Below are 27,785 nucleotides of genomic sequence, written 5' to 3'. Positions count from 1 at the left end.
CAGTATTTTTATGGAGTTTTTGGGGTTTTCTATATAAAAAATCTTGTTATCTGCAAAGAGCAACAATTTAACTACTTATTTTCTATTTTAGATACCTTTTCTTTCTTTCTTTTGCCTAATTGTTCTGGCTAGGACTTCCAATAATGTCAAGAGTGGGCGTTTTTGTCTTGTTCCTGATCTCAGAGGAAAAACCTTCAACTTTTCACTGTTCAGTATGATGTTAGGTATAGAGCTGTCATATATGGTCTTTATTGTGTTGAGGTACATTCCTCCTATGCCTGACTTGTGGAGAGTTTTTATCATGAAAGGATATCAAGTTTTGTCAAATGCTTTTTCTGCAGCTACTGAAATGATCACAAATTTTGTCCATTTTGTTAATGCAGTGATCACTTTGATAAATTTGTATGTCTCTGTATCCCAGAGATAAATTCCACTTGATCATGGCAAGTAATTATTTTAACATGCTCTTGAATTTGGTCTGCTAGTTCAGTTGATCCTTTGTATCTGTGGGCTCCATATTTGTGGATTCAACCAGTGGCAGATAAAAAAATATATTTTTTACAAAGTTCCAAAAAGCAAACTTGAATTTGCTGTGAACTGAGTACTACTTTATATCATGCAAATAAAGTGATGTGTAGGCGTTGTATTAGGTATTATAAGTAATCGCTAGATGAGTTAAATTGATATGGGAGTATGTGCATAAGTTATATGCAAATACTATGCCATTTTATAAAAGAGACTTGAGTATCCTTGGGTCTTGATATCCATGAGGGGTTCTGGAAATAATCCCCCACAGATACCAAGGATAACTATATTTTGCTGAAGATTTTTTCATCTGTGATCACTAGAAATATTGACCTGTATTTTTATTTTACTGTAGTGTTCTTGTCTGGCTTTGGTATCAGGGTAATGCAGGCCTCATAAAATGAGTTTGAAAGTATTCTCCCTTTTTTGAGTTTTTTGGAAGAGTTTGAGAAGGATTGGTATTTGTTCGTTAAAAGTTTAGTAGAATTTACCAGTGAAGCCATCAGGTTCTGGGCTTTACTTTGATGGGAGACTTTGTTCCTGTTTCAAATCTCCTTACTCATTATTGACTTATTCAGATTTTCTATTGTTAATCTTCATGAGTTTTGGCTTATTGTGTCTATATGTGTTATCCATGATTTGACCTTATATGTGCATATGTGTGTTATCCATTTCTTCTAGTTACTTGATTTGTTGGCATGTAATTGTTCATAGCAGTTTCTTATAATTCTTTGTATTCCTATGGTATCAGTTGTAATGTCTTCTCATTCATTTCTGATTTTGTTTGAGTCTTTATTCTTTTTTGTTAGCCTATCTAAAAGTTTGTCAGCTCTGTTTTATCTTTTTAAAAAAACCCTGAATTTCATTGATCTTTTCTATTGTATTTCCAGAAAGTCTCTATTTCATTAATTTCTGTTGTGGTCTTTATTATTTCCTTCCTTCCACTAATTTTGGGCTTAGGTTATTCTTTTTCCAGTTTCTTGAGGTGTAACATTGGGCTTACATTTATTTAGGATCTTTCTTCTTTTTAATGTAGGCATTTTAAGTTATAATCTTCCCTCCTAGAACTGCTTTTGCTGAATTCCATGAGTTTTGGTATCTTGTATTTTCATTTTTGTTTATCTCAAGGTATTTTTACATCTCTTTTTGTTTCTTCTTTGGACCATTGGTTGCTTAGGAACATGTTTACTTTTCACACATTTGTGAGTTTTCCAAAATTTGTTTTATTATTAGTTTCTAGTTTATAACACTGTGGTTGTAAAAGGCACTTGATATAATTTCAATCTTCTTAAATTTTTTAAAAACTTGTTTTGCTGCCTGATATATGTCTATCTCGATGAATCTTTTCTATGCACTTGAAAAAAATTGTATATCCTGCTGCTGTTGGATGAAATGTTCTGTATATGTCTGTTAGGTCCATTTAGTCTGAAGTGTAGTTCAAGGTCAATGTTTCCTTACTGATCTTCTGTTTGGGTGATCTGTCCATAGTTCAAAGTGGGAAATTGAAGTCCTCTATTGTTATTGTACTGTAGCCTAACTCTCTCTTCAGTTCTATTAATATTTGTCTTATATATTTAGATGCTCTGATGTCTGGTGCATATCTGTTTACAATTGTTGCATCTTTTTGATTCATTGATCCTTTTATCATTATATAGTAACCTTTATGGTCTCATTTTATAATTTCTGAGTTAAAGTCTATTTTATCTGATATAAGTATAGCTACCTCGATTTTCTTTTGGTTACATTTGCATGAACTATTCTTTTGCATCCTTTCACTTTTAATCTATGTGTGTCCTTGAAGATGAAGTGAGTCTCTTGTATATATATAATTGTGTCTTTTTAAAATTCATTCAGTTATTCTATAAATTGTATTGGGTTCTAATAATCAGATTGTGGCATAACTTTAGAGTGTTACTAATATTGAATGATTTACATTTTAAATCTGAGGATAGCTTATTTCAAGCTAAGATCCTAAAGATCAAATGGAAATGACAAATAATAAATCCCAGAGTGTTGTTATTACATTTTTCTCAGTCACACCACTCTTTAAATAAGAGTCTTTTCTCTTTTCTACTACAACACAAAAGACCTAGACACTTACTATTTAAGGGCAGACACTATATAAGAGAAGCATTAAAGTATCTTTCACAGAATTGTAGTAACCTTGGAAGGCTGACTAAGAAAAGTGCCAGCAAGTATGAAGTATGCCTTAAGAGTAATTACATTTTAAGCTCGAAAAACAGAGATTTTCTGGATGTCTTCTTCAGGTCTCATCCAGTTTTTGATAATATGTTTAGAAAAAATCTTGAAAGCATTTTGTCAAACCCTAGTTTATAGCTCTAGGGTTTGAATCCATGGCACCACAAAAATCTAAGGCAGTTTCTAATACTCCTTTTTTAAAAAACCAGCTTCTTACTTCTTGCTCACACTCTCAGATCTCCATCAGTAAAAACTAAAAAAATAAAAATACTCCCTCCCCTCCTCTTCTACCTCCTATAACAAGGCTTGACTTCCCTTTTAGCTCAAGTGTCAACAGATGGTCTTTTTATAAAAGCCATCTTTCTTCTTTGCTAAGCTTGTGGTTACATGTGAATTTCCAGCATTTCCATTACCAACACAATCCCTCGTTCAAAAGTTCTATTTTTAAATACCTTTTTAATTTTGGCTAGCTTTCCATTATGTGACCTGTGTCTTCTGACTTTCCTGTTCTATGAATAGAGGCAAGGGCAAAAGGATGCTGAGGGATTTGCTAATTTATACTTGCTCCGAAGTGATGTTGGCTGAAGGGAATGCATCACACCTGGTGCATCCCAATAAGGGGCAAAAAGTGTAAAGGAGCAGCTGCCAGCTTTTCAGAAACATAATCACCTTTTTTCCTCCCACAAACAGCCTTGTGATGTGGTGAGCAATTTTAAAGCTCAGTTGGGCTTGCCACCCACTTAACTGACTGCTTTGATTTCTAGCATTTATTACATTAACTGTGTATCCATCACTGTTGAGGTGAGGTAACCCTTTTAATAGTTAGTTTGCAAATTATAAGACAAAATTTTACAAATATCGGCACAGTATGGACCTCAAAAAAGAGAGTTGTGTATTTCACCATTAGAAGCTGTTAGAAGCTCTGCCTTACAGATAAGTAAACATTTCAAGAGAGGTTGTAATCAATTGGCTTGAGATAGTTGTATAGGAAATCTTAATACTATGCATAGAGAAGTAGAGGAAATAGGAACAAGAGTGGAAATAAAATAATAAGATTTGGGTGGAGAGGATATCAATTTTTGTTTGTATCTTCAAACTCTACTTTCATTGACTTTTTCGTTAACACATAATGAATATGTAAGACTCATTTGGAAATAAAACCCTTCTTAGACTATCATTTGATAACCCACTTCCTTCTTAAGTACCTGAAAAAATAGTGTCTCCTCTTCATCATCTCCTTTTACTTCTCTACTCAGTGCAATCTTTCTCCCTCATAGCTATTCTAAATTGCTTTGGTCAAGTTGGCTGGCAATCCTGATTTCACTTTACATCATCTGAAAATGAGAATTCCTCAATCTTCTTCTTTCTCAAAACATGCTCCTCTCTTGGTTTCTTGGATCCATTCTCACTCGATTCTCCAACCATCTTTTAGCCTACTATTTTTAAAGTCTCCTTTGTGAACTCTTTCCTTGGTTTGTAGTGTTAATGTAGTCTTCCCCAGTTCTTAGTCTTCTCTTCTCTCATCTGAAATAGTCTTCGGCATGTCATTTTCTCCACTCCCTGGGGTTTGGTTATCATTGAGGTATTGACATTTTCCAGGAGTGTCTTTAGTGCTTTTCTCTCTTCTGAACTCTAGACCTACACTCCCTAGATGCTTACAGGACCACATCATTTGCAAGTCCTATAGAAACTCAATCCCAACATTTTGGATATGGAATTCATTATCTTTTTCCTTAAACCTGCTGCTACTGTTGTACTTTCTCTCTCAGTTAACGACAAAATCAACCAAGTCAGAAGCCTGAGGGTCATCCTTGATTTCTTAATCTTATTCTTCCTGAATCTTACTGTTCACCATTGCCTACCTTCTAAAGTGAACTTTCATGTATTCCCTACTTCTCACCACTACAGTCCCGCATTTAATTTGGGATTAAAACTTCTAGAATCCTATAACTAATTTCTAATGCTCTTCCTGTTTCTACTATTACTTCTCTTTAGTCTATTTTTCATATTGCCAATTTTGTAATCTTACAAAATTCAAAACTGATCAAACTACTTCTTTGCTTGCATTTGTTCATAAATTCCCCATAGTGGAAGGATAAAATCTAGACTTCTAAAGCATTTCTGACAAGTGTTATGATCTCAGCCCTGGCTTTTTTCCTTTCGTTCCACTCTATGGTCACCCTATGTGAATAATTGAAATTCTATAAATACAGCCGGGTTCGGTGGCTCAGCCTGTAATCCCGCGCCTTTGGGAGGCTGAGGTGAGTGGATTGCCTGAGCAGGCGGGTTCGAGACCCGCCTGGGCAACTTGGCTTGACCTCATCTCTACAATAAATAAAAAATGAGCCGGGCATGGTAGCGCGTACCTGTAGTTCCAGCTACTCGGAAGGCTGAGGCTGAAGGATCGACGGAGCCCAGCAGGTCAAGGCTGCAGTGGCCGGGAGTGGCCACTGCACTCCAGTCTGGGCGACAGAGTGAGACTCCAACTCAAAAAAAAAAAAAAGAAAGAAATTCTATAAATACACCATTCTCTGTGATACTTCTGTGGTTTGCATTTGCTATTCCCCATGCTTGAAGCAGCCTTCTCTCACATCTGCCACTGCATAGTTCCTACATCCTCTATATGTGTTAGCTCAGGTCAGATTTTGCCTAGGAACATCCCAGCCCTTGCCTACAATCTGGGTTAATATTTGCCCCTCTCTGTGCTTTCACAGTACCGTGTATTTAACCTGTATACTGGCACTAGTAAAATAATATAGTTATTGTCTGCTTGGTAGGATATTATTTTGAAGCATTAATTCAGATTTTCCTCCAACACCTACCTCCCATATATTTTGTATACCCTTGTTTCTTCCATTTATCTAGCAGAGCTGCTTTAAGGGAGGTGTAACAAGTTAACATTGAGAATATTTTTTTAGTTGAAACTGCCTGAGATTTAGAATTAATAAACAACAAGAAATACTAGCTCTAAAAGACTCATGGCATTAACAAGAGAAAAAAAATGAGCAGTCAGCTTTACCAGACTACAGATTCTTTGGACTGAGCAAGGGGGTAAGAAGTTAGAACAGGAACAGGGGAGCTAAGAACCAAGAGATGGAGTGTCCCTGAGAAGTGTCTAAAGACCTTGTTGCCTTTTATTTAGAAAGGTTTATTTCAAGTGTAATAGGAAGCTGAGGAGAGAGTGGATGAGCATTTTCTGAGGGTGACAGATGTATTCTCTCTCATGTCTATCATCTTAATAGTTTTGGAAGTCTACCACTATTGAGAAAGGAATACTATGACCACACAGAAACTTTATTTAAAAAAAATAATTCAAAGACAAAGAATATTACTTGAAGGGTGAGGATAGAGGCAGATCTCCGCTAAAACCAGTTGGACCTGGTTCCACCATAGAAACCTAAAAATGACCAGGAAATGTGTGATTCTTCTGGGTCCTTGATTTTTTAAATTTTGAATTGATTTTTATAAATTTATCTTGGAGCAGGGGAGTATAGTCTAAAAAATGAATTTTATAGCATTTCAAAGAAGATACTTTTGTGAGTTCTTTTGAAATGAAACACATTTCCAATGTCTATTTCAAGTATTTATTAGACACACATATTAGGGAATATTAAGTTTATCAACTGTGGGAATGTGCTGACAGTAACTTACACATTTTCCTCTATCACAATTGTTTTAGTTTAATGAGGGTCAGGATTCTATTGTATGGTATTTTCATGTTTACCAATACATTAGCATGTAGAAGGCATTGCAAATGCTTATTGATAATATAACTGGAAGTCTCTTCATTTATTATCATTTTTCCTGACTTTTGATTTCTTGAATGTTACCTGCTTTGTCTACCTAGGTAGATGACACTTTTGTTAATGAATCCAGTTTAGGAAGTTGATTTGATCCATGCGGGCTCATGTAGATTTTCCTCAGATCTTCTCACTGCCTTATTTTCAGCAAAGCCTGGAAAAGGCCCCGAGGCATATTTGGAAGAAAGTATGAAGAATTAGTGCTGGTAGTACAAGTAGAACCCTAAGGGATTGCAAAATGAGTGGAGGATCTGCTGCGATCCACCCAGGGACAAGGAGAGCCTGCATAGAGCTGCACCAAGCACTGTGCATTAAATGACACCCATGACATTCACACATCCCAAACACATGCTGTCCCTGTTGACTACTCCTGTCCCAGGCTGTGATAGTAGGGTGTCAAAATGACCATCAGAACTTGGACTTCAGATATAGGCATACAGAGTCTTCAGGTAGCAGAGGTAACTTCTTAACTATCTTAGCAGCTATTCTTGACCCTACAACTGAGGCCTTTGTAACTCTGGAACACAGTTAACCAGGTCAGATAGAAAGTTATATGTCTTAGAAGATTATAAGTGTTAGCATTTACTCCTCTGCCTAAATTCACATTTATGTGTTTGACACCCATAACCCGAAATAAGAATGTATTTACTCTCTGTCTTCAGTTCAAGTTTGGTGTTGTCTAGGGTTGTCGAGTCATTCTGTCTTGGAAGTAAAAGCCACAATTCTGAAAGACATAGATTTGTAGGTACTAAATGTTTGGTCTTACAGGAAAAAAGGAAATAGAAATAGGCATTCTAGGGCCAAAAATAATATAAATTGATGAGATTATAAAAAAATTCATCAGACTAAGGCTGAGAAATTCAGGAATATAGTCTCTTAGATATTTATTGTAATCTTCAAGAAATAAAACAAGATAAAGAACAAAAACCACTTTCTATACATAATTCACATACAAACTGAATACCTAATAGAGCACATACTGTTTTTGCACAATTAATTTCAATAAAGATAATTAAAACTTCACAATGTGAATACACTTCGTAGCTTTAAACCCACACAATAGCTCCTGTGGACACATGAAGAGTCATAATATTTGCTATGCAGCAGTAGTTTTCAACTAAACGTCACGGTCACTATATGGAAGCATTAAGCTGTTTTCAATATTTTCTCTATTTTCTCAAGGAGAGTTCCACAGTGCAGTCACTGGGGGCGAAGAGTGCCCGGTTCCAAAGAAAGGTCTTCATTTGTGCATTTCCCAATGCCCTTTATGGGAAATATGGAACTACAGAAAAATCTCCAGGTGCACATTAGCCTGGGTGACATGAGGTTAGACAACATGTAGTGGTTCGGTGCATTGGTAAATGACTAAATCAACTGCTCTAATGTGGCTTTAAAGCAATGTGTGTATTTTGGTTGAGCCTGGGACTGCTCACCATAGAGGAAAGTGATGATACAACAGCTTGTCTTCCTCAGGGAGCTAAACTGGGGTAATTTGAGGGGTTTCAGGGAACCAGTTTTGCTGTCTCAAGAAAAACAATGATCTATAGCTGCCAGCACTGTCATCCAGTCATGGGGAACGTACTGTGGCCTTTCCCACTTACTTGCCTGGTACAATCTCCTCACTATCTAATTCTTTCTGGGATTCTGTTTGATCTCTTCAATGGAACCAACTTGACTCTTCAAGTTCTTGCAGTTCCCCCATTGTTTGTGCTCTTATATCCCAACATAACCTAGCATTTAGATCATATCTGGAATTTTTTCCTTCTTCTCAATAGTGGCAGGAGCCATATGTCTTCCAGGTTTGATTCCCACAGCACTGAGCACACGGGATTCAATAACTATGTGACAACTAACTAGATACTCAACCCCACCCTGAAATTATCATTCTAATGCAGGCTTCCTGCTTCCATTTATTTAGAATTTGGCACAAAGTCATTGCTAATCTCCCTCTTGTGCCCACTTTTACTTGATGTCAGTAGATTCTGAGAGCTGAATACAAATTTCAGTTTATCACAGTTAAATTCGGGCCACACATCCCCCACATAGCCCAAATCCATATAATATCATTGACATATCCTCACATGTAAATTCCCAGCCAAGTGCCATGGAGAGAACTGAAGGCTTTATACGAAGAAGCACATGGCTCTGGTCATCTAGAACCAATTGTCTGCTATAATTGTTAGTGAATAAATCATAATTTGTTTTCTTTCCTAAGGGTATCACAACTTATCCCACTAACTGAATGAAAAAGCAAGTACAATACTCAAACGAAAGCTTTACCTTAAAAAGTGAAATGTTAGATAGAAGTTTAAGGTGGTCAATCTACTTTAAACTTCACATACATAAGCATTTATAGTGTTTAGTTATCCAGCAACTAGACTTAATTTCTTGATTTTGTATTTCAGTGAAGTTCCAGGCCACCGATTAAGTAAGAGGGCTTGAGGATGAAGATAGGAGCTTATGTTGGCATTACACAGTGTTTCAAGATTCTGTTATTTGTTTCTCTTGTATCACCAGTGTGGACAATTGAGAATTGAAAGTGAATATAACATGAGCTACAATCTAAAAGACATTGGTGTTTTAGTGTTCTCAGGGTTGACAGTGTTAAATTTGCAAACAAAATACAAGGTTGAGTAACAATAAAATATACATACAAATACAGAAGTGAAAATTCTTAATAGACAGATCGTGATCAACCTTTCTGTGAAGAAAAAAGTGACTTTTCTTTATGCACATATTTTTCCTTAGATATCTAAATCAGCTGCTTGAAAGTAAAATGCACACTCTTATATGACACTTAAGGAGAATTTTGATTTATATAGATGAGGATGAATTTATAAATAAACTAACAGTCATTCTGTCTTGGAAGTAAAAGCCACAATTCTGAATGACATATATTTGTAGGTACTAAATGTTTGGTCTTATAGGGAAAAAAAAGTACTTTGAAGTAGGCACAGAGGAGTTTTACATGACACCAATAAGATATTTACTGTATAAATTGCACCACTAGACAAATACAGCTACAAGAAAATCATCTGAATAAGTCACACAGTCATCAAAGCGTCTCACACATTCATTGTAATTCATTCTTTCACACTAGTTTATATACACTGAGTAAGTCATTAAATATTGCACTTATTGGCCCATGAACCCTCAATTCTGAGGTGTTGAAAAATAGAAAACAAATCTATTTTTATAACATATTTCATGCAACATTTAAGACATTTCAGTTCTACAAACACCATTAAATAGTTGTACATTTGGACAGTCCAACGGTATCACATCACGTCTGACATTAACAATATATTAACAGGAATTACGGGACAGTTTTTATTCAGCATACATCCTAGGAATGATGGGACAATGCATGGAAAACCATCATATTGAAACAGCAAACAATACCCAAACTCCACTTTTACAAGAAGTATGAAGCCACTAGACAGATGTAGGTCATGCTCACGTCCCTGAAAGGCCAGGTGTCTCAGTGGCTCATGTTAAATCTGTGTCTAGGAGAACAGCATTCATGAACCTAAGTAATCCCTGGCTCCAAAAAACATCAATTTGCATTTAAAAAGAAAGCCACAGTCAACTCTCAGTTGTCCACGATGAGGTAAAATATGAACACAGGTGAATGAAATACATAGGTAACCCCAAACCTCATTTCAGCAAGTAATGACTGGTTGAAACTCCACCAATAATAGTTGCGGATGGGAAGTAAATGGTGAAACTTGAGTCTCATTTCCTATTTTTAGTCCCATCATTATGTAAGGACAGTGCTTTGAAAATTGAAATGATTTTTTTAAAATCAGGAAGTAAAAGAGAATTGAAAAATAGAAAATTATATTTGTCCACTAGCTAGATGGTCTGATCCTAGCACTCAAGCTCTGAGTAAGATTTTAACATACTTCATTTCTATTATCTAGAATGTTTGCAAAATGTGTTTTCACTCTCCCTGTTTAATGGAAATCCATTATGTGCACAGGCACACGGACTAATCAAATCAAATCAAGTTGGTGTGAAGAAACTATTTCGTGGAACTTTTAAAATAAGATGTGAGTTATAGTTGGAAAAGGGGGTCAAGAGTTCCCTTTTTCCTAGCACTGAGAAAGCACCATAAAAAAGGTATCAGTGTTTACCTTTGTCTCAGGTGAGTGAGTCAGTCTTGAGAAGGGCAGTGCTCTATGTGTGACTTAAGAGTAAATATTTCAATCTATCAAAGGAAAATATTATTTGGTTGGAGTGTTGAGCATTTGTGTAAAGGTTTTTAAGAAAAAAATACATTTATTTATGAAATACTAGGAACAATAGGTAGATACATTTTAGATATATCTCCCCAACTTGGTTTTGCCCAATTAGGGGATGTTGCACTTCTAGAACCCTTTAGGTGCAGAGCAGGGGTATAGACTTTTTTTCCTGGTAGTAACTTCATCTTTTATCCAATATGTCCCAGTTGATGCCAGGATATAACACATGTTTATGTCTTTAACTGACTTTGGTCAAAAATCCACCTATAATATAAAGTACTCCAAAAAACTGACTAAAGGGTTCAACACATCAAAAAGACTTCACCATTTTACTGGCAACTTATTAAAGCGCTGAGAGTAAACTCAAACAGGCAGAGCTGAGCAGAATTGCAGAGACTACATTTTCCAGGGAGTGAAGGAAAGGCCACAGGAGTCTAGTTGCTCATGTGGCACCCTGACATCGCACACTGTGTGAGGATACATGCCAAGAAACGGAGTTCCAGGTTCTAGTCATGCAAGCTGTAATTGAGAGAGAAAGGGTTCTTCAGACAGACAGGCCAGTTCCCACATAAGCCACACCAAAAATACCTGATTGAGCCTTCTAATAGTACTATGAAGATTATTAACAAACACACGGTAACTTTTTGGTCTAAATGGTTTTAGTCATGACTTTAAAGTAAGATTTATATCACAGTTTCTCACATGCAGGTGCTACCTCAGCTTGGTATAGCTTAGTAGAGTTTGTGAATATGTTTTTACACAGTCCCACAAATGCCACACCTTTAACTAAAAGATCACATAGAACACCCTCAACCATGCACTAAGATACTTGTTGGATAAAGCACATCACGATGAGTCACTGATTATGGACTACCATGCTCTACAATGAATGTCGCTTCATGGAAGTTCAGTTAATAGTGGAATGTATATTACTTTTAAAAAAGAAGAAGGTTATATACCTGGAAGTCTACTGTCAGCCTAGATGTAGTTAAAATGGAAAGTTTACATTTGTTTCTAAAAAATACCAGTGTACTAAACACAAGGCCTATAAATAATCTGGGTAAAAGTTAAGGTGAGATATGCTCTTGTTTATCGAGTATTTTGATGTCTTGTATAATGTGGGTTATGATTTTATAGAATTCATATTCCACATTTATCATTACAATGCTGCAGCTTTCTTCTACAACTGAAGGCATCATCATCGCTTCCTTTCCAAATAAAACCCTTAGCACATTTTTAATCAGGCAGCAAAGGGGTATGCTGAACTTCAGGTTACCCAAAGGAGAATCTATAAGAACATTCTGGTTCTCACAGTCATTAGAATTTTATCAAGGCAGTGGAAGCTGTTGAGTGGGGGCAGAAACAATGAATGGATTATTGTCCTGAAGGAGTTCTTCCAAGGAGCACATAGTTGTGATGCTAATGTATAAGCTGCCACCTTAGGACTGAAAACACTTCATGCACTTTCTACATCTGTCCACATCCCCAAGAGCTGAAATGCTGATTCACTCCAAGGATGGCTATTTAAATGAAATAATTTTGAGTCCAATTTTTCAATGGCATTAGGAAAGGAAAGGAAGGTACCAACACCAAAGCTCTGGGAAGCATCTGCTTGAAGCAAAGTTTATTCCTAAAAGTATTAATGGGTGGAGATGACCAGGTGATGAGTAGCAGAGGAAAATAAATTCATAATTAAAATACTAATTTATTTGCATCAAAGACAATAAGAGATGAATGTCTAAGATTTACAAAATAACACAAGTATATACTTTTTAAGATGTCTTTTTCTTTTAAATACAAATTTAGTTAGGCTGTTGGCAAAAATGACCTGCATATATTTGGACTGTTGGTAGATAAAGGTATTGTGTTTGTGTGTGTGTGTGTGTGTGTGTGTGTGTGTGTGTGTGTGTGTTGTTGGTCAAATCTTGGAACTACAGTGCTATAATTTATAAGTAACATAGCACAATGCTAATAAAGGCTCAGTTAATTAATCCTGAGCTTGTTCATTTGCCAAATTTGATCTCAAATACCAAGATTTCTTGATGAGATTAAGAATAGAGAATATACTCTCTATGTGCTTTACAGTAGGAACATAGGTGTTCTTTCTCTTGAGCTCTATGACGGTCCCTCTTGAAACTTCTCATTGAATTATTTGGCATGGAATTGATAGTAGGGTAGGAGTTTCAGAACTAAGAATCAATTGAAAAGGCTTCACTTCCATTGGAGAAGTGGCTTGGAAAACAGAAAGTATCAAATGTTCCTTGGTAATGACACTTGGACTATCATTGCATCACTCTCCCCTGACTGGTTTAAGTGGGCACTTGGCTTAGGGCTTCTAGTCTAAGGACGAATTAATTTCAATAGCCATCAGTTCTTTGGGGAAGGAGTTTTCAAGAGAGCAAAGTTCAGCCTGTTCCCGTTTACTTTTCTAACATGTCTCATTGTGCTTTCCATTTTCCAACAAGCCACATATCAAGGTCCTTCTGAAAGAGACATCAGAATATTCTATCTAGGCTTTTTATGTCTGTATGCATGTGTGGGATGAGGGCTGTGAAGGGGACAGGATTTCCTGGCTTTATTACTTCCTATTAGATTGTAAAGGTGAGCTTAATAGCTATATCATTTAACATGGCCACATTCTGCTTAGATTATGGAAATATTATAATGTCAGACAAAAACAGACTACGGGTACAAACAAATCTGTTTTCTTTAATATCCCCTGCTTCTCTCTTTCCCTTCACTGTAATTTCTGTGATTTTGAAGCTTGTTGCCCCATTAAAATGTAATAAGACATAAATGTTTTCTTGTCTTCACTAAGCTGAACCTTGCCTTGCAGGGTTCCAAAGTGGAAATTTACTACCAATTAGTGAATCTTAAACTAAGAAGGCGAGAAATAATATGGATATGCTTAAAACATCCCAAATGCTCTCTCCTCTAATTTTCATCTTTTGACTTACTCACAATGTGCGTGACCCGGTTCCCTGATTTGTAGGCAGAACTATCTTATTTATTCTCCAGAGATATCTTTAGCTATACAGGTTTTCCTATCAATACCCTCTCCTGGTAAGGTTGCAACTAATACTTTTATAGGAAGCTTTTCTATCATTGAAAGAGAAATATATATATCTTCAATACAACCAAAAAATGGGATGGGGGAATTCACCAAATGGAACTGTTCTTCCAAATCTGCCAAGCAGTGCCTGCTGCCTTCCTAAAATTCTAGCTGTCAATAATACTGGACAGTGACACAGATGCCAAGTTTCCCGGTTAATCAGCACAGCTAGTAGGATTTGCTATTTGCTTGTTATGCATACATGGTTTTCAGGAAATCTGGGGGCGGGGGGGGGAGTCAGAATGTTCAAATGGCTTCCTCCATTCCTCAAATTGCTATAGATCCTAAGTGTCTCTGTAACTCTCAGCAACAGAGTGTTTTCTGTGTAACTGAAGCATGCACATAATGGGGCTGTGCTTTCTATTTAAAAGAATGAAAGAGGAAAATGATCTTTTCCCCAACTTGGGACACTTGGAGATATTATTTAAATAGTTTTTAAATAGGTGAAAGAACTTAGCCGTAGTTTGGGCAGATGGCAATGGCTGGGGAAGCAAGTCTATATCCTATGGGAAGAGGAGCCCTAACAAGCTTCAACATAGCCTCTATTCTGAGAGTTGGTGATGGTTCCAGAAAGTGAGGGTGGGGGTAACAGTATGTGTTATAGAGGGTAAGTCAATAAGGAAATGGGATAAGCTCATACCTTGGAACACTACAGCTACTCATACCCTTCTTGGTTTAAATGCTTTTTGCATAACTAGCATTCAGTAGATACTTCTCAGTCTGTTCAATGCTCCCAAATATTCAGTTGAGTAGAATCTGTGGAAGGAACAGTCCTAGAGTAGGGTAATTTTTTATGTAAACATATAAACTAAGACTATTGTTTAAATCTAGTTTCAGACAGGTTAATAATAATGACTTAGAAAACTTGCAAGGGTCCTAAAAACAGTTTTCTTCATAGTCAATGATTTCCACAGTTATTAAGAACAGTGAAAAACAGACACGTTTTCAAACAGTAAACTGACCAGACCTGTGACAGTGTCCCTGATCATAAACAAAATTTCTGTCTGATTTTCAGTTACGAGTAAAGCAAATGAAGTCTCCTGACATCTCCTCCTGCTCACGTACACACACACACACACACACACACATGCAAACGCACACGCACACATATACACACACACTCAATTCCTTGGTCATCATCCCTACAAGTGAGTAGCATAATTTGAATCCATGGCACAGAAATCAGTTGCAGTGAAATTATAGTCTGAGGTCATAGCAGTAGCATAACTGAGAAGAAATTTGAAACAAAAAAGCCTAGAAGATAAATAAATAACAAGTCACATGCAAGTACCAGATGTTTATAGATGAAGAGTCCTTACAAATTTAAGATCACATATTTACCACATATTAACCCAGGAAATCTCCCAAGAATTGAATGCATGTACGAGCCATTGACATCAAATACTTCCTTCAAATAATTATTAGGCAGTATAAATGAAGGCTAATAGACCATTTATAAATGCTGTTTGTTGGCAACCAGAACCCCCTGGAGCTGCCCATGTGCATGGGGACATTAGCAGCCACAATTGGGCTGCGGTGGAGGAGGGGTTTCCTTGAGTCTGGTGTTCTGCTTTGCGGCAGTGATGGCCGGGTCGGTCTCCAAACTCTCTGACATTTTGTCACAGATGATATCCACAAGGCGCTCAAATGTCTGCTTGACATTAATGTTATCCTTGGCACTTGTTTCAAAAAATTCAAACCCTGGAGAAAACAGAAACATAGGCTGGTCATTTCATGTTTCTGAAATTAAATAGGACTTTATGGTTTTGAGTGGTGACGAGGTGATGGTAGGACAACAGCATGTGGTGGATTTGGTTTGGGGGAGAGATGACAGGTGGGCATGAGGTGCCATTTGAGCAAATGCTGACATCTTGCTATCCATTAATCATGAACAAAATAGTTATATAGTGGGATTGGTGATGTTCACATTTGACTTTTCTCTGTCGATTCATATATGTTACCAGCATGGCTGAATAGGTTTTAAGAAGCGTTTCCTTGCAAAAGTTAGTAATGACAACGTTAAGAGTCCTCGACACCAAATCTATGTTTGCCATTCTTTTCCCCAACCCCCAGCCCACCAGGAAGACTCTTGCAATCTTTTCTAGGGCTGACGTTATTTGACATTTTAATCAGTTTCCACTTCCAGATTCTAACAGAATTATTAATTTTTTGTTTTTCATCGACTTGAGGCTTGGACGATTTCATATGCATATTCTGCTGCAAAAGAAACTACAAAACTCCAGTGTAATTCAACTCAAGTTTTTCTATCTGCCCTGTGGCGGACCTAGGTCTTCTAATACGTTTTCAGTATCTAAGAGGACACAAGGTGGCACTAAAGAGTCATAGGAGTTATGTATCTCAAACCTGCTTCAATGTGCTTTAGGAAGTGTTTGAGTCAGGTTATTCTATTTGTGTACGACTGCACCTATCAAGTGGGTGCTGATTTTTCCATAGCTTCTGTTATCTATCAGCAGGAATGTTTTTATCAACATCTGGAAAAGGATACTTGATACATTTCAAATGAGCTGTCAGCATTGCAAGAAGGTACAAAATGCAGTGACAGTTTCATACTTCTACTGATGTGTCACTGTACCTGGGCAGAAGCAGTCTTAGTATGCTGCTCTGTACACAATCTTATCACTCTATTGTTTGCATTCACATTCCACTGGCTGAGCCTGCCAGTCAGTTGCCATGACAACCTCCCCACTAGGCCAGCCAGAGATTGCTCTGGTCCATTCAGGGGACGTTGATTTAGGATGTGTTGGGCTGAACATAGAAAGCCTTTTCTAATCCATTCTGAATTTTACACCCTATAAATCCTTCTGGTTACATCTGGCCCTATCTCAGAGGAGCCACATGGATCCAGAATGATTAAATCATGTGATTTCATCCAGCTCCTGGGGCCAAAGGAGAAAGAACAGACCAATATTTTGTATCCATGGCAAAATCCCTCAGATAACCTAGACATTCTTATTTTCTTCAGTCGTATTAAGGGGTAGACAACAAGTAGTTCTCATGAGTTAAAATTTCCAATTTAGTTATAATACCACTTCGGTTGGATGACTACATCGGAGCTCGGATTTTACTAACTGCTCTCTTGCTAAAATCCAAGTGTATAATTACAAGATTTGGGCTGGAAAAATATCAGTAGAGCCAGGTTCTACAAAAGAAAAGGTGGATATTTCAAAACATCTTTGGCATGTTTTTCTCATTCATTCTCTCTCTCTGAACAATACCTATATAGCTCTCTTATAGTCTGCATTTCTTTATCTACAGATATGGCCATCTGATGTTAACAAAGCTCTCATTTCTAATGTTTATACCATCTATAGAGCTAGATAATTCACATTCTGATAGTTTGATCCAGATTTGGGAGAGGGCAGGTAAGGATCTAAGCAATATCCTTGTTGCGAAGATTCAAAACTATTCTCATCCTTCTGGGAATTTTCCCATACCTAACAAGAGGGTGTTTTGTGTCATAAGATACCGGAGCCCACTAAAGAATTCAAGATCCCTGGATGAGACTTTGGAGAAAAAAATCCCAGACAAAGATCTCATTTATAGGTTCAATTCTCTCATCTCTTCTGCTACACTTCATTTATTTATTATCATGATTTGGGAAGGCACCAAACTTGAAGGGTATCATAAAAGATTTAGCTATTATGAAAAGATGGTAACCCACACAAGTCTTTGCCAAATCTGACTTCTTTGATCTGGGCATTTATGATCCTGCCAGAATGATGCTGGTGTACAACTTGGAGTCATTAATTTGATCCTTGATCTCAGAAGCCAGAATGCTCTCAGCTTCTCAACCTTAACCTGGATCCCTAAGAATATGTAGCTACTAAGGGGACAGTGTCCCAGGAAAAAAACACCATGTTATAATAGCACCCATTTATTCAGCATGGCTAAGAAGAGAATACCATGATATGGTGAGAGGGATGGATTATCAGTCAAAAGATGTGGGATTTTTCAACTATCAACACTTCACAGTCACTTTGAATACATGAGCAAGTCAATGTTTTCAATTCTCACTTTCCTTATTTATGACATTTGCTTTACTTAACTTATTGGGTTATCATTAGGCTGGAATGAGAAAATGTAGGTAAAAGTGCCAAGCAAATTGGACAATGCTATGATGATGATGATGATGATGATGATAATAATAATAAACATTTATTGAGTGACTAATGTATAACAAGTACTACTCAAAGCACTTTACATATTTTAACTCATTTTATCTGCTAGTAGGTACCATTATTTTCTCTAATTTACTGATAAAGAAATGAGACAAAAATATCTGAATTCAAACATTTCCTTGCTTAGCTAGTAAAATGGCAAAGCTAGTATGTGACCTATTAATTTGTACACTCTCCTGCTTTTCCAGAAACACTGTAGTAGTAAGGTACTATTGTGTTCCACTGAATTTTAAGCCCTATGTTAATCAATAATCACAATATATCATAAACTTTCATTAATTTAAATAATACGAAAGTAATTAACTAGATTCAACACTGTGAACCAAATGGAATGATCTTTTTTTTTTTTTTTTGAGTTGGAGTCTCACTCTGTCACCCAGACTGGAGTGCAGTGGCCGCTCCTGGCCACCGCAGCCTCGACCTACTGGGCTCTGGCAATCCTTCCGCATCAGCCTTCCAAGTAGCCAGAATTACAGGCATGCGATACCACGCCCGGCTGATTTTATGATTTATTGTCGAGATGAGGTCTCGCTGCCCAGGCGGGTCTCGAACCCGCGGGCTCAGGCAATCCACTCACCTCAGCCTCCCAAAGGCGCGGGATTACAGGCTGAGCCACCGAGCCCAGCTTGGAATGATCTTTCTTAATGATCCCCAAAGTGCTCTGATAGCTTGCATTGCTTAAGATTCATCCAGATGGTCACTGTGTCAGCTGTATCTCTATCAGAATGATTGAATTATAGATATAAAAGTTTCTGGGAGGTAGACTGCCGCTCATTGGTCAAATATGTGAGCCCTCTTTTCATAAAATGAGACAATATAAATACTCTAAGTACCTGGGCATTTATGATCCTGCCAGAATGATGCTGGTGTACAACTCGGAGTCAGTAATTTGATCCTTGATCTCAGAAGCCAGAATGTCAAAATCAAAATCATTAGTATGTTAGAATCTAGTTGTTTAGGTTCAGCACAAAACGTTTACTGTGTAATAAATGATTTTTTTCATCCAGATGGATCAGCGTATTCATCCCTCATCTGTGAGTGAGGGCTCTCATGGCTCATAGCTGCATGTACCCACGGGCACTTAAAACTCATGGCCTAAATCGTAACCGCAAATTTAACCACTATAGCCTTTATTCTTCTACTAAGTCATTGGATTTTATGGCTATTACCTCCCACTATCTCAGTATTTTAACTTCTACTATAGCAACATAAGCTTGTTCAGAAATTTTTGACCTCCAATCCATCACCAACATCAGTGGGAAGCTGGTGCTTCAGCCAATGATGCTTCAGAAACAGTCTATTTTACAAAATTTTGAAGATCACTGGGTAGGAAAGTACAGTTCAGCAAGATGAAATAAGTAGCCCAAGGTCGCACAGTAAGATGACTGTGAAGTCTGACAAAGATCTCCTGATAAATAGGTTCAGTTTAGCTTCCAGCCTTGGACACCTGTCTCTCAGACTGCTCCATCTCATATTAATAATTTCAGCTCACATATGTCTCTTCATCAGAAAATAAATGGATCCTTCCACTCAACCATAGAAATTTGGATCATTCTTTCTCATTCTTCCCTTAGCAAAACCTTTCTAATTCCTCTCTGGCAAGGGTAGCACCATTCCTGAGTTGGATGAGGTTTGCACTGTGGTCAAGCACATCTCTGTTTTAAGTTTGCTCATGCCTGATCCTGGAAGAATCACTCCAGCCCTTTCTAAAAACCATTGCAGGCATGACTGGACAATAGTCTATATATGAATACCTGCTTCAAGTTCACTTGGTATTAGGAACTGGACAGAAGCATAGAAAGATTTTGTTTGGAAAAACGTGTAAGCTATGCTGAGGAAAAGAGGGTAGAAGCACAAAGCCAACTTGTGTTCTCTTCAAGATGTGCTTATCACTGAAGGAAGCAGCAGAGAGAGACAGTGCAAACCAGATTTCACTCTAGTGTCCAAGGTGTGTGGTCCTACATCCTGACTTAGGATTGGAGGTCCACTGTGTTAGAATCACCTGAAGTGCTTAAAAACTTCTAGACTCCACCCTACACATACTGAACTGGAATCAAAAAGGATAGATGGGTTGTCAGAATATGCATTCTTAACATGCTGCTTAGAAGTTTTCTTATGCACATGTAAAGTTAAGATTCGCTCTCTTCTATACACCCATGTTCATGGCAGCATTATCCACAATAGCCAAAAGATAGAACCAATCTAAGTGCCTACCTACCTGTGAATGGATAAAGAAAATGTGATACACATATTATAGAATAGTATTCAACCTTAAAAGAAAGGAAATTTTGAACAATGCTACAACAACTACCGTATGGCTCTACTTACAAGAGGTACTTAGAGTATTTATATTCACAGAGACAGAAAGTGGAATGGTGGTTGCCTGAGGCTGGGGGGAAAGGAGAGATAAGGATTTGTTGTTTAATTGGGTATAGAATTTAAGCTCTGTAAGGTGCAAAGAGTTCTAGAGACTAGTTGCACAAAAATGTGAATATACTTATCATTACTGAACCATAGCTCGTTGGTTAAGAAGGTAAATTCTATGTTATGTATATTTTACCACAATTTACAAAAAAAAAAAAAAAGATTTACTATCTTCCTACACTACTAGAAAGAATTTTAAATGATGCAACCTCTTTGAAAAACAGTCTGGCAGCTCCTTATTTAACCACATAAAGTTACCATATGACCCAGCGATTCTACCGCTAGATTCATACTCAGGACAAATGAAAATATATATCCACATAAACCTTGTGCACAAATGCTTACAGCAGTGGTAGTATAATAGCCAAAATGCAGAAACAGTTTAAATATTCATCAACTGATGAATGGATAAATAAAAGGTAGTGATTCCATATAATGGGATATTATGCTGTCATAAAAAGTAATGAAGTACTGATACAAGCTACACCATGAATGAGTCTTGAAAATAGTATGCTAAGTGGAAGAAGTCAGACACAAAAGACCATATATGATTGCATTTATATGAAATGTCTAGAATAGGTAAATCAGAGACAGAAAGTGGATTAGTGGTTACCTAGGACTGGGGTAGGGAATGAGAGGAGAGGGGAAGTGAATGCTAATGGGTATGGGACTTCTTTCTTGGGTTATGAGAATATTTCAAAATTGATTGTCATGAAGGTTGCACAGCTCCATGGACATTCTAAAAACCACTGAAGTGTACTTGATAAATAAGTGAATTGTATGGTGTCTGAATTATATCTCAATAAAGCTGTTTGGGTTTTTGTTTTTTTATTTTTAAAAAAGAAGCACATCAGTGTCCTAAATGAAAGAGAGTGTATGTTTCCCTTAGAGATCTCTCCAGGAGGAAATCCCATGATCAAAATCATTCTAGTGATTGACAAAATCCTCTATCAGAAATAGTCTCCCAGAGCTCAACAAGAACCCTTCCTACAAGTGTTTAAATTCAATCCTTTTTGCCCTGGCCTCAGTGGAGATGAAATGCCACTGGGAAGGCATTATAATATCTACCGATAAACGGGAAGAAAATGAACCCACACTGGCTGTGGCTTTCTCCTGTCCATTTTGCTTCTGTAAGACCCTTAGAGTAAAGGAAGCCTCAGAGACGTCTGGCTCCTTTTCAGACGGATACCCACAGGGCAGCAAGCCTGGCCGTTAGGCCCAAAGCGTGCTGCTCACTGAGGTGGCAAGCGCCAGGCTGTCACTCTGGCGCTTGAAGAGTACTGACATGTCACAGCACCCCACAGAGACGCCATTCTACTTGTGATCGCACTGTGTTAACGATAATAATCACAATTCCATTACTAAGCATTTAATCTCCGTTCTTTGCCCCATTCTCCAGTGCACTGATACAATCCTACTGGCAACAATTGATTCATTCTCATACATCAATAGCTATACCATGTTGTGAAATGCCATTTGTTTTCATAAGACGGTTTGCAGAATTGTTGTTACAACTCCCCCCACCCACCCTTCAGGAAACTTCTAGACACTCTGATCTTTTAAACTTTACTTTGAAAGAAAAATGTAGCCGGGCTCGGTGGCTCAGCCTGTCATCCCGTGCCTTTGGGAGGCTGAGGTGAGTGGATTGCCTGAGCCCGCGGGTTCGAGACCTGCCTGGGCAACTTAGTAAGACCTCCTCATCTCTCTACAATAAATCAAAAACTAGACGGGCGTGGTAGCGCACGCCTGTAGTTCCAGCTCCTTGGAAGGCTGAGGTGGAAGGATCGCCGGAGCCCGGCAGGTCGAGGCTGCAGTGGCTGGGAGCGGCCACTGCACTCCAGTCTGGGCGACAGAGTGAGACTCCAACTGAAAAAAAAAAAAGAAAAAGTAGGTCCTATATTTGGGTTTTTACTTTGGTGATCTGGATCCTTCTGTGGAAGTTAGGGTTTTGGTGGTCTGGCCTTTCTGGCTCCCTTAGGTAATTTGTTAGGCTGTTAATTTGCTCTCTTTCTGTTTTCTTGAGGTGTGTTCGTAGAGATATAAATTCCCCTCTCAGTACTGTTTTCATGGCATTTGGTAAGATGTTTCTCCGTTTTCACTTGTTTCCAGGAATCTTTTAATTTCTATTTTGATTTCTGTGTTGACCCAGGAGTTGTCCAGCATCATGATGTTATTGTCCATGTCTCTGTGTTTATTGCAGCACTATTCACAGTAGAAAAAACATGGAACCAACCGTGTTACCTATCGAAACTGGACTGGATTTTAAAAATGTGGTGCGTATACATGATGGAATATCATGTAGCCATAAAGAAGAACAAAATTATGGACTTTGCAGCAACTCGGATGGATTTAGAGTCTATAATATTCAGGCATCTATCACAAAAACAAAGAATTGAGTACCACATGTTCTCACTCATAAGTGGACCTTGAAAATTTACCATAATACTAAGAAAAGGGATTGGCAATAGCAGAACACTGCCAGGGGAGGTGAGTAACATAACATCAATAAGGGTACTTGATCTCAAACCAGGTAAAGTAGGGACCAAAGGGAAGCCCAAACTTTACCTTTACAATGACAACTTGTATACCTAATTCTAAATTGTACCCCACATCTTTAAAATAAAAAAAGTTAAAAAAGAAAGTTTTTTCTAGTAATTCTACTGACAGGAGTATTTTAAAAATTCATCAAATTCAATTCTTCCCCATTTTAATTCACATATTATTTAAAAAAGAAATTATAAAGTATCAAGAGCCTGTAAAGCGATGTACAAAAAAAAGGAAAGAAAGAAAGAAAAATCACAATTAGCTGGGCTCGGTGGCTCAGTCTGTAATCCCGTGCCTTTGGGAGGCTGAGGTTTGTGGATTGCCTGAGCCCAACGGGTTCAAGACCCGCCTGGGCAGCGAGACCTCATCTCCATGATAAATAAAAAAATCAGCCGGGCATGGTAGCACATGCCTGTAATTCTGGCTACTCGGAAGGCTGAGGTGGAAGGATCGCCAGAGCCCAGCAGGTCGAGGCTGTGGTGGCCGGGAGCGGCCACTGCATTCCAGTCTGGGCGACAGAGTGAGACTCCAACTCAAAAAAAAAAAGAAAAAGAAAAATCACAACTGCCATTTTTTTTCCTGTGGAAAAATATTAACTATGAAAATCATAATGAAGTAATTTTCATTTCTATTAAAAATCTCTCTCTCTTTTTTTCTTTTTTGTCAGGGATTCACTCTGTTGCCCAGGCTGGAGAGCAGTGGCACATTCATGGTTCACCGTAGCCACAACCTCCTGGGCTCAGGCAGTCTTTCTGCCTCAGCCTCCTTCCTGAGGCTGAAGGCTGAACTAATTTTTTATGTGGTCTTGCTATGTTGCCAAGGCTGGTATTAAACTCCTGAGCTCAAGCAATCCTCCTACCTTCGCCTCCTAAAGTTTTGGGATTTCAGGTGTGAGCCACTGCACCTGGCCTTGTTCCTCCATTTCTATTTTAAAACTTTCCAATGAGAAGATCTAATTCCAGATTCCAGTTACAGCTCCAATGTCTTGGCTCCAACTTCCTGTGGAATTGGATGAACCTGAGTTACAAGGGAAGGCCATTCTGCTGCCAGGTGGGTGTCATTTGGGTCAGAAGTAGGGATTGCTGAGCAGCAGGACAAATTGTCATATTAGCTTGTCCTCTGCCAGGCCCCAGCCTGGAGTCACACTTTAAGAGGAGATGGGGGCGAGGCTTTCAATCCATTGGAGAAAAGAAGGGCCAAAGAAGTAGACCAAAGCAGGTAAACGAGCAAGAACAGGAGCTCAGCCAAAGTAATACTTGAACATTGCTTATATATTAAAAAAAAAAAAAAAGTCAAGTATTGCAGTCTCTGCCTTTAGCCAGTCATGACCAGATGGTAGCTTTCTTGTGCTTCTGTTAGGATTCTGATACTATGCAGTGGCTATCCCATGGCCTTGACAAATCCTAGTCCATGGAGAGAAGGCTGCAGATGCTAGATTCATCAATCCAGCTCCACACCCTATCATTTCCTTCCAAACTTTATTGACACTTCTGGACCAATCCACTTTCAGGCCTATACCCGACACCCCCAAACCCTCCATTGTAGCCAACCTTGTCCCCGCCCCATCTGGTGAATGGATTTAGCACAAGCCCCATTGCAGCGCTGCTCACATGAGTCTCCTCTTGAAGCATTTTTCCTCATCTTCTCTCCCTTCCCAACCCAACTGAATCTTCAAGAGAGAGTTTGTTGTGTAGTGCATCTGGCCCTCAGACTACGGTTGCTCAGCCTGTAATCCCGCGCCTTTGGGAGGCTGAGGTGAGTGGATTGCCTGAGCCCGTGAGTTCCAGACCCGCCTGGGCAGGCGAGACCTCATCTCTACAATAAATCAAAAAAATTAGCCGGGCGTGGTAGCGCATGCCTGAAATTCCGGCTACTTGGAAGGCTGAAGCGGAAGGATCGCCGGAGCCCAGCAGGTCGAGGCTGCGGTGGCCGGGAGTGGCCACTGCCCTCCAGTCTGGGCGACAGAGTGAGATTCCAACTCAAAAAAAAAAAAAAAAAAGGAAAAAAAAGGAAAGTTGAATCTTGAGCCAACCTTTAAAAAAAAGCAAGATTTTTTTTAACATAAAAGTGCAGTTCTCTAGCTTATCTTTGAACATTGGAATCTCAATAGGTCTGCGAGGGTTTCTCCTGGTACCTGCAACTGGTGTCCCTCAGATGGACATTCTCTCTCCAGCTGACCACCGTCCCTATCATTCCTGGTTGCCTCTTTGGCATGAAATCCAGGTTTCAATTGTCAGAGAGATTTGTATGTGCACTTGTGTTTTTTTTTTTTTTTTTTTTTGCCATCCACATCTCTGTTAACTGTGGGGGAATGGAAGTTTTACACAAAGAAGGGCTTCTTGCTTCAAGAGAAAAAAGAAAGTACTCCTTTGCATTTGTGAAAATATTTTTTTCTATGGAATTAATCTGCAGTCAAATTGTGTTTTAATCTTACACCTGACTGCTTTGCTCATTTGATTTTGTACATCGTCTGTCCCCTGCAGCTATATGAATTTGAAACCTTCCAGATGTAGCTGAGTTCCCAGTATGCTCTAAGGTCTTGCTTGACGACATTAGCACACTCTGAGCATCACTTGTTCCCTATCAATTCTTTTTTTGCCATATATTTGGAACTTCATTGCTGTTTTATACTAGGTATAACATTTATATAACATAAAATTCACCATTTTAACAACTTTAAGTTGTTCAACTCCAGTACCTCTTAGTAAATGCACAATGTTGCACAATCACCACTAATTCCAGAACATCTCCATCACTCCAAAAAAAAATTCTATATTCATTAAGCAGTCACTCCCCATTCCCAGAACGCCTCCCCCCACATTAGATGCATTTTGCTCCCCAATTAGAATGTGCATTTCATAAAGGCTTCCCACATCCCTCAAAATATTTAACACAGTGCCCAGCACGAGCAGGTGTCCAGCAGATGTTGCCTAATTAAAGGATTGATTGCTGTTAATTGGCTAGGAGAGGCGGTGGGGTGGGAATGGAGAAATGGAAGAAAAGAGATCACTTATTCCTTTGTTCATAGTTATGGAGTGACTCAACCTGTGAGCAATTTTTGTCAGCCACGTTATTTTTAGATGGAGTTTACTAAGCATGGAATTCCGCATAACATCATTTTGCTTTTGCCCTGTGGGAAATTTATAATATAAAACAAATTAAACCAACTATATTCAACCACGAGGAAGAGCATTTCTGAAAAATTGGAAAAGATGCAGGGTCATTACACTTCAACACCTGAACTAACAACCATTAAAGTGTAGAGAAGTTGAGGTTCTGTTGTATTGATTTTAATAAAGAGATAAGGATCATTTACGATGGGCAGAGTGGCTGTTTATATGAAAATAGTGCTAAGTGTTTTAAAACAGTTTGTTCTCTAAAATGTTCCCTTTTTCATTTCTTAACATTTTAATAGACTTTTAGTAATAAAAAAGACAATTCCTAGTCTAGCTTATTTATGAATTGCCAACAAAAACATCAGTAACTATTGTATATACAGGAACTTTGCTTTATGATAGCATTTATACACACTATCAATTAGCAAGTTATTTCTGTTGTGAGGAATGCAAATGAACTAGAGAAAATAGTGTAATATATTTTTAATTAGCAGGGTCCAAATGAATAAAATTTCATTGTGATTTGGAGTCTAAAATATAACTAATATTGGCTGGGCTCAGTGGCTCAGCCTGCAATCCCAGCACTTTGGGAAGCGGAGGTGAGTAGATTGCCTGAGCTCCTGGGTTTGAGACCAGCCCGGACAACTTGGCAAGACATTGTCTCTACAATAAATAAATTTTTAAAAAAATTAGCTGGGCATGGTAGTGCGCACCTGTAGTTCTGGCTACTTGGAAGGCTGAGGCGGAAGGGTCGCTAGAGGCCAGCAAGTTGATGCTGGAGTGGCCATGAGTGTGCCACTGCACTCCAGCCTGGGTGACAGAGTGAGACTCCAACTCAAAAAAAAAAAAATATATATATATATATATATATGGCAAAAATATTTTAAAAAAAAATATATATATAACTGACATTCACTGAGCACATACAATATGCAGATAACATACTAGGCATTTTGCATTTACTTCTTAATCTTGGAACCGGCTCCAGAAAATGAGTACCTTTGCAATGCTCAATATACAGTTAAGAAAAGTGGTTGAGTCTCACATTTGGTAAACCAGGACAAGAACTAAAGTCTGACTCTAAAGCCCACACTCTTAACCACCATGCTTCCCTAATGTCAACCTTCTTATATTTTGGCAGCGCTCTACTCAAACATCATAGAATAATAGCTGTTGGTTTCATTTAAAAGTTCTTGGGGTTACATATCCATCCTGAGTAATATTATTTAATGTTTATCGATTCCAAAATCAGAAAATTCTTCTCAAAGTCTAAATCAGTTCCTTTCTATTGTAACACAGCCTAGTCCTCTTGTCTAAACGAGTCCTGTTCATATTGTGATACACACTGAAAGTTTAAATTGTCATCCCTTCTCTAGACAAAGCTTGAATCTGGAAAAGGACCTATTATCTCTTCAGCAGCAGCTGGCTTGTTTGTTGAACTCTCAAGGCAAAAACAGATGATGATTACTCTTTCTTAGAATGGCTACTTTCTTGTCAAATAAAGCCAAGCCATATGAATGCCAGTTAATTAAAGTTAAAGACAAAACAAAGAGACAGAATAGGGTATAGTATCTAGATTTATTGGGGAGAACTATTCTATGGATTTCATGGATGAAATATCA

General features: G+C 38.1%; 1 protein-coding gene across 2 annotated transcripts in view; it reads right to left on the bottom strand.

Annotated features, from left to right (window-relative positions):
• Positions 1-7,383: 7,383 nt before the first annotated feature.
• The window catches only part of RAB3C (RAB3C, member RAS oncogene family), a 260,871-nt gene continuing 240,469 nt past the window's right edge, over positions 7,384-27,785 (bottom strand). For both annotated transcript variants that reach the window (XM_008059479.2, XM_008059478.2), the window contains exon 5: positions 7,384-15,581. In XM_008059479.2, the coding sequence (XP_008057670.1) occupies positions 15,394-15,581 (188 nt within the window). In that variant the 3' untranslated portion in view covers positions 7,384-15,393. The remainder of the gene's footprint in view (positions 15,582-27,785) is intronic.

The sequence above is a fragment of the Carlito syrichta genome, unplaced genomic scaffold (assembly GCF_000164805.1).
Source record: "Carlito syrichta isolate Samal-C Ts95f unplaced genomic scaffold, Tarsius_syrichta-2.0.1 Scaffold304160, whole genome shotgun sequence".
Taxonomy (NCBI): Eukaryota; Metazoa; Chordata; class Mammalia; order Primates; family Tarsiidae; genus Carlito; species Carlito syrichta.
This window is presented reverse-complemented; position numbering and strand designations above follow the sequence as displayed.